Here is an 8,139-nt window from a genome sequence, read left to right as displayed (position 1 = left end):
TGGTGGCTCACACCTGTAACCCCACCACTTGAGAGGTTGAGGTAGGAGGATTGCCATGAGTTTGAGGCTAGCCTGGGGTACATAAGCAAGTTCAAGGCCAGCCTGCACTACACAGTAAACTCTGTCTCAAGAAAAAAAAAAAAAAAAGAAAGAAAGAGGAAGAGAGAAAGTAGAGAAGGGAAAAGAAAGTGAAGCTTCTTGTAAGAGGAGGGACAGTGAGTGACAGAGTATCATTATATACATAAAACAAAGCAAATGCAGCAGACTGTTAATAAAAGATGATCAAGCTAGGCATGGTGGCACACTCTTGTAATCCCAGGACTCAGGAGGCTGAGGCAGGAGGATTGCTGTGAGTTCAAGGCCAGCCTGGTCTATACAGCAGGTTCAAGGCCAGTTTGAACTCTATAGTGAGACTCTGCCTCAAAAAAAAAAAAAGAAAAAAAGAAAAGAAAAGAAAAGGAAAGAAAAGAGGTGATCAAATAATTTCTTGGAGAAATTGTAACCTTTTTTTTTTTTTTTTTGGTACCAGAAATCGAACTCAGGACTTTGCACTTGCCAAGTCACTGAGCTATATCCCCAGCCCAATTTCTTCAAAATTCAAGAAAGTTTTCTGTAAGTTCAAAATTATTCCAAATAAAATGTTTAAAAAAATACAGATCTTCTGGATATGACATAATAACTTCATGTTTTTGATGTAATCCGTTTTACACATACAGCAATGACAATCAAATATAGAAAGAAAAAAACAAAAGGATGTATTTAGCCTCACAACCAAAATAAACATTTCCATAAAGCAGAAACAAAACAGAAATTTAAAGTAGTGTGCAAGGCCAAGTCATAAGCCTGCAGGGGCTTGGAAGCAGACATTGGCAGCTGGCAGTTCTGCTCCTATGAAGTAAATGGTACTTAAAGCCCTGTATACAGAGATAGTAGCCAGACTTGCTGGTTGTAGCAGGGATGCTGATGAAAAAAGCTTGATATCTACATGGCATGCAAAAGACTACATTACCCTCTGTTCTGAATGCAACCTACAAAGTTATAGTAGGTCACTCACCTCTTTATTTGAAAGGCACTTAATAGTTTCACAGTTTCCATAAGAAGAAAGTTTAGTAGTAGCATCTGTCTCCTGTGCCACAAAAAGGAGCTTCTGACCCATTGAGTTTAAGCATTCTAAAATACTGCAAAGTAGTAGAAGACGTCAGGTAAGAATAATTTTTTATAGCCTGGCAGTTATTTCTGTATCTACACTGTCTAATATGGTAGCTACAACACGTAGGTATCTAAATTATAGTAAACATTCAATCCCTCAATTGTACTAGTTGTATGTGATTAGTAGTTACAACACTGGATAGCACAGATACAGAACATTTTCATCATTTTTTTTTAGTTTTTTTTGAGACAGGGTCTCACTATGCAGTTCAAACTGGTCTTGAGCTCACTTTGTAGCACAGGCTGGTTTTGAACTCACAATGATCCTCCTGCCTCAGCCTCCCAAGTGCTAGGATTACAGGCGTGCGCCACCATGCCTAGTTCATTTTCATCATTGCAGACAACTAAATTGGATAGTATTGCTGTAACAAGGAGGGGAAAGATAAACAAGAAATATGCCCAAAGCTCTCTATCAAAGTTTAGGTCAGATTTAAGGATCTGATATATTCATTATGGTCTAGAGTCACATCCTTTTTGAGCCTGTTTTGCAGTTTTGTTTGTTTGCTAGTTTTTTCCAATTTGGGCAATATGTCAAGGGTGCAGATCAATTCTTCTAACCAAAATACCAACAAGTCTACCATCTTCTCCAGTGTTATTTAGTTTCAAAATATCCCAGTCTCAGCCAGGCGTGGTGGTGCATGCATGTAATCCCACTACTCAGGAGGCTGAGGCAGGAGGATCTTTGCGAGTTAGAAACCAGCCTAGGCTACATAAGTGATCTCAAGGCCAGCCTGAACTGCACAGCGAGACCCTGTCTCAAAAAGACCAAAAAAGAAAAAAAGTTAGAAATTAAATGCCCCATTTGCTTTTGCTCCTGTTCAGAACTGAAAAACTGGGCTAGGGATGTAGCTCAGTGGCATAAGTGCCTGTCTGGCAAGCACAAGGTCCTGAGATCGATTCCTGGTACCAAAAAAAAAGAAAAGAAAATAGAACTGAAAAACATTACCTTGTGTTTGGGTGCTGAACTTCTGTTCTGTTTCTCGGCTTTTGGCCTGCTGTTTGCAGTTTTTGGTGACTACCTAGAGACTCTAGATTGAGTTCTGCAATCTAGAAGAAAATAAAGTGGTAAAAATCATCAAATTTGTTACAAAGCATTTGATATTAAAAGAAATAAAAAACAAAACCTATTCAAGTGGTGTTACCTGATTCTTCAGGCCATGGCTTTGCCATTGCAATAGTCCTGGCTGGCTTCAGTAGTTACCAGCTGGTTTCTGGCAGCTTATCCAAGAATGGTAATCTGTTACGAGCTACTTACATAGTTACATGAATATGGAAAAGGGATGAGCAAAAAAGGGATGGGAATTTTGGCATATCATTCCATACTCAAATCACCTAAAATATAGTTCTCTGCAAATGTACAATTGTGGGAAATAATAAAACAATAGCTTTTATAGTAACATCAAAAAAGACATTAGTTTAATTATAAAAAATATGAAATGTCTATTCCAATTGATCTCTCTTCTGTGAAATGGGAGTCTACTTGGGAGCTGTGATGCAGAAAATGAAATACAAAAAGCTTTTTTTCTGAACTACGGATTTAGACCCAAGACCTTATACATACTACTATACTTGCTGTACACTGAGCCTGAGCTACATCCCCAGCTCTTTTTATTTTGAGACAGGGTCTAAGTTGCCCAGGCCAGCCTCAAAACTGGCAGTCCTACTGCTTCAGACTCTCCCAAGTAGCTGGGCTCACAGGTATGCACCACCACACCCAGCTCACAATTACTTTTTTTTAAAAAAACTTCTACAGAGTTACAGAAAAGTTACAAAGACCATACAGAGTTCACATATATCATACAGACATTTTCTCATTAGTAATAGAGTAATTTGGTATTTGTCACAATTAATGAGCCAATATTGATACATTAATATTAACTAAAGTCCATGTGTAACTCAGATTTCCTTACTTTTTATCAAAGTATGATATAATTTTCAGTGTAAACCATGTTCTCAAAATATGGACTGAGCATATTTGAGGGTTCCAGAGACCGTTTCAGAATGATGTCTTCTTTTCCCCAAATGCACAACTCAACAGATTGAATATAAAATCAGATACAAAAACAGCCAGGCGTGGTGGTCCCCATCTGTAATCCCAGCACTAGGGAGGCTGAGGCAAGAGGATTGCTACAAGTTTGAGGCCAGCCTGGGCTACAAAATGAGCTCAAGGCCAGCCTAAACTGCATAGCAAGACCTTGTCTCAGAAAGACAAAACAAAACAAAAAAACCCCTGCTTCTACTAAGTGAAACATTAAAGAAATTCACAAAGTATGTAAAACAATGATATTCTTTCCACTGATTTTTTAAAAAATGTTATGCCATATCCACAAAAATAAATTTTGTTAACATGAGATTATTTGATATTTTAAAGAAATCAAGATATTAAAAGTATGATTCTCATATTTAATTTCTAATATGGTAAATGTTGGTAGATGTGAGCCACATACACAAAATCCCACTGAGGGTGAAGAAGTCCTGAGACCAGAAGGTTCTCAGCACCTACGATGGTTTCGAAAGGAGCTAAGCCATAGATACCTTTCCTAAGTCATGTTTCACTAGCTGACAGCCGCACCCATTTGTGAACACATTCTATGCCTGCTTTGTACCATAATGGCAAGTTGAACAGTTATGATAGAGACAATACAGCCTGCAAATCCTACAGTATTCATTATCTGGCCTTTATTTTTAAAAAAACAAAGTATAGTAAGTCTGGAGTGGAGCAGAAACATGCTTTGGAATCTGACAAACCTGGATTTAAATAAATTTTAGGTCCAGTTGATTAATAGTAGGACCCCAGATAAGTCATCTAAGCTTTCAAAACCTTAGAATGCTCAGATATAAAATTGGCTGCTATGAGGATTAAATAGCAATTAAAACAGTAGGCTCAGAAAGAGCTCAGTATATGGCAACTATTTTTTCTTCATGCCCAAATAAGATCTGAGAATGTCAGTGTAGTACAATGTCTTTCTACCACAATGACACAAAGCAGTATTCTGGCTTTAGTTACTATTCTATATGGATGTTTTATTTCATGATATAGTTAATTTACTTCATAATATGATGAAACTTATGCTGTGGGACAATCTAATGCATTGTAATAAAACCTTTCAAAAATTCTATCCTCTTCAATATCCCCCTTATATGTTATTCTAATTAATACCCACTGAACTACTACTGAAACAAAGGTGCCCCCATCACAAAAGAACAGAAATCGATGTAGAATTTTAATTATTACAGTTATTAGCATCAGCTATAAAGCTAAATGTGGTGTTTAATGTATTCAAGGCACTGTGATAAGAGCTCATTTACCCCTACCAAAATCCCAGAGAACTATATTCCCATTTTATAGATTTAGAAACAAGTTTTTCAAAGAAATTGCCTAGATTCAGCTGGACTTCAAGGCCTATATTTGAAAACTGATAAGCTCAATTTCAGAGACTACTCAACCACTATATTATCCTAGTTAGATGGGTCTTAATTCCAAATGTGAGCTCAGCTTCAATCATATTCTCACTTTTATAAAGAAAGATAACAACATAAGATGATGATTTGCGATTGTCTGATCTGGTCCCATAATTTTTGTTTTTTGTAGTTTTGAGACTACGTAGTCCAAGCTAACCTCAAACTCACAGCAATCCTCCCATCTTAGCCTCGTAAATGCTGGGATTGTAGGTGTGCACTACCATACCCAGCTATGTTCCCGTAATATTAAAGGCAAACACACTGGTCAAAGATACTAACCTTCTTTGGACCATACTTAAGGAAATACTGAGCCAATTCAAGGGCCGTTCTAGCATCTTCTGTGGCATCATGACCAAGCCTGTTTGGACGATGTATATCTTTCCTGGAAAGTCAAGGTAAAATTGACATACCTAGCAACATTTTTGATGATAAGCTCTGTCAACCACGTCAAATGTCCTAGTTAAACATAAAGTTTCAACACTGTGATAAACAGTGTTCTAGTTAAACATAAAGTTTCAAGATTGTGATGGATTCACATCACAATCAAGAATCTTTTATTGTGGCTAACTGCCAGACCCTAAGAAATGTGCTGAAGATACAGAATAACTAGGAATGGTTTTGTCCACAGCAAGCATATCATCCTAACAAAAGGCTATGCAACAGTAAGTCTGTAGCTCACTTCTCAGCCATTATTTCTTAGCTCTAAAAGCTATTGAAAGCTATTGAAATTTTCTGTTCACACACAAGTATCTAAATGTACTTAAGTTCTTTTTGTTTTCAAAAAACTTATATCATTTGTGTCTATATGAATATCTAAATTAATCCATATCATATCATTTCAATATCTAGGAAAGCCATTTTATTCTAAATATTATCCTACTAAAGTCTCTATACTAGTAAACACAGATCTTCTGAACAACAAAGTGTTCAATAATATAACCATAATTTATTTAACCAGTTTTGTAGAATACTTCCAGCTTTTTCTATTTTGAACTATGTTACAGTGAACATCTTTGTATGTACAAACAGGATATATTTAATATAGGTATATTGTATTTTGAAATTTTGGCTAACTAACTTTTCTAGCCTTTGTTATCTGGTTCTGTTCATCAAGCCCTTTCTCTATTCCCATATTTCTTCATTTCACAAGAAATAAAAGGAATCATGTCTACAAACTAACAGGGAGAGCAAGACCCTGAATTTTGCAATATGTATTAAATTAGATACCACATGCCAACTTACGTGCAATTATCAGGACAGTAGTATAATATGTAAATAAACCTACCCCAAAATAGCTTTGGCTAAGAATTTTAGCTTAAATCTTCTGCCCTTTTCTCTGACATAAAGCAATGAGGTATCAATAACATATGGATGTATCATCTGAGGGGAAAGAGAATATAGAGTGAGTAGCATCTTATGCAAAAGGAAAAATTAAATTGGGGGTAGAGGAGTTCAAGGCTTTAGATTTGAGATAAATGGAATTGCATTTGTATTAGAAAAGCAAAGTCTTAAATCAGATACGCACTTTCAATGCTCTGAGATCCAAGTCTAGCAAATGTCCCACTAACACAGCATCAGGAGGAAGCAGTGTTCTTAATTGCCTCTGTACATCTTTGAGTTTGGTTGTCACTGAGTTAAGAATAGTCTTTGTGATTCCTGAAAAGCTTTCAATAAAAAAGACAAATGGACAGGCCATAATATTAAAAAGGTTTCCTTCCTGGAAAGTTCTGTAAGAAGAGAAATAATGTATACTTTGTGTAGAAAAAGTTGAAAATACAAATAAGCATAAGAAATTAAAAAGTGGTCATAATCTCATCATCCAGAGATGATCATGTTATTCTAGTAAATATCTTTCCTTTTTTTCTTTTATTTTGAAACAGGGTTTGGCTAAATTGCCCAGGCTGAAGTTGAACTTGTGATACTCCTGCCTCAACATCTTCCCACCCTGCCAATTGGTTGGAATTACAGGTGTGGGTTACCACATCCCACCTTCTTATAGTAACACATTTTTATAATAACACAACCATAATACACATGCTGCTTTACCACATGATTTTGTCTCTTTCAATATATCATAAGTATCCTTATTAGTAGCTACACAGTAGTCTATTATATGGATATAACTTTTCAATCTTCTATTTTCAGATATTTATATTCCCTCATTTTGTAATACTAAGACAAATACACTTGTACATACTTCTCTACACACATGACTACTACTTAAAAATACATCTAAGGGTTAGTGTTAGAGCTCAGTGGCATAGCACCTGCCTGCCTGGCAAGTACAAAGTCCTGAGTTTGATTCCCCCGAAAAAAAGGAATACTATCTTAGAGCCAGGTGTGGTGGCGCATGCCTGTAATCCCAGCACTTGGGAGGCTGAGGCAGGAGGATCGTTGCAGCTTCAAGAACAGCCTGGGATACAAAGTGAGCTCGAGGCCAGCCTGAACTGCACAGAAAGACCCTGTCTCCAAAAAAAAAAAAAAAAAAAAAAAAAAAAAAAAGACTACTGTCTTAATTATCAAGTCTGCTAACAGAACAGTCTATATCACTGTCAGGATTTCTCTGTGTAAGCATGAATCTATAGGTATAACTTCAATAGACTGAAACAGTAATGTTTCAATCATGTTTTCTTTGCATATCATTGCGTGTACATTTTAAAATTACAGGATAATCTTTGGGAAAACAGGCTACAATTTAGAGCTTCTAATTTCTATTACAGAAAAGAGTAGTTTTGGTTTTTGAGGTCAATGCAGATTAAGCACTAATATCATTTAACTGTCAAGTACCACCCTACAGATTTTCAGATGAGGTCTTACCAGAAAGCAAAACTTCCTTCCAGCTGTTTGGCAGTTGCTAGATAATGAATACAAATGGGGAATTCTAGGACAAGGCAGATAATATTCTGCTGACTTAGTATCACAAGAAGATTAGCAAATACAAAAGGGCAAACACTATACACTAACATTGTGCAATTTGAGTACTAAGATGTAACCAGGTGTTGCACCAGCCTTTTCTTTGATAATATATAGGTAGGTAAAACCTAAGTAAGCAGAAGCTGTGGGCTTTTCCTGTTAAATCTTACTCCATGATACTTCCAACAGGTCCATGAAGAGCTTAAGGTGATGTGAAAAATACCTGGTGAGGTAGTCCACGATCTTGTCATCAGGTTTGACCAGTTCATCCATAATACAGCAGCCCCCTTCAGCTACCAGTGAGATGCGTGTCACTTCTCTCCCCTTGGATGTGAGGCACTGAAACACCACGATACAGTCAGTCTGCTGAACTGTGAAAGCTACTGCTTCCTCTGATTATCCACAATAAGTGGTTTGCCACCTACTCTCAAGTACCAAACTCGGTGGAGCAACAGCAAACATGTTTGCTTCCTATAGGATCTAGTATGAATGAAATGTTCTAGACTGCTGACTGCTATACTTAAGGGAAGCAACACAGATCAACTTCTACGGGAA

The 8,139-nt window shown here is 36.7% G+C and overlaps 1 protein-coding gene across 4 annotated transcripts in view; it reads right to left on the bottom strand.

Moving 5' to 3' along the window:
* The window catches only part of LOC102028764 (putative RNA exonuclease NEF-sp), a 40,825-nt gene that overhangs the window by 19,137 nt on the left and 13,549 nt on the right, over window positions 1–8,139 (bottom strand). For 3 of the 4 annotated variants that reach the window (XM_005405029.2, XM_005405032.2, XM_005405033.1), the window contains exons 8-13: window positions 7,808–7,923; window positions 6,197–6,398; window positions 5,957–6,051; window positions 4,951–5,053; window positions 2,156–2,256; window positions 1,055–1,178 (exon numbers count right to left, since the gene is read on the bottom strand). In XM_005405029.2, the coding sequence (XP_005405086.1) occupies window positions 1,055–1,178; window positions 2,156–2,256; window positions 4,951–5,053; window positions 5,957–6,051; window positions 6,197–6,398; window positions 7,808–7,923 (741 nt within the window). The remainder of the gene's footprint in view (window positions 1–1,054; window positions 1,179–2,155; window positions 2,257–4,950; window positions 5,054–5,956; window positions 6,052–6,196; window positions 6,399–7,807; window positions 7,924–8,139) is intronic. The other variant, XM_005405030.2, reaches the window with a different exon arrangement.

Source organism: Chinchilla lanigera, unplaced genomic scaffold (genome assembly GCF_000276665.1).
Source record: "Chinchilla lanigera isolate Chin_1 unplaced genomic scaffold, ChiLan1.0 scaffold00092, whole genome shotgun sequence".
Classification (NCBI taxonomy): Eukaryota; Metazoa; Chordata; class Mammalia; order Rodentia; family Chinchillidae; genus Chinchilla; species Chinchilla lanigera.
Note: the sequence above shows the minus strand (reverse complement) of the source record. Positions and strands in the feature narration are given on the sequence as shown.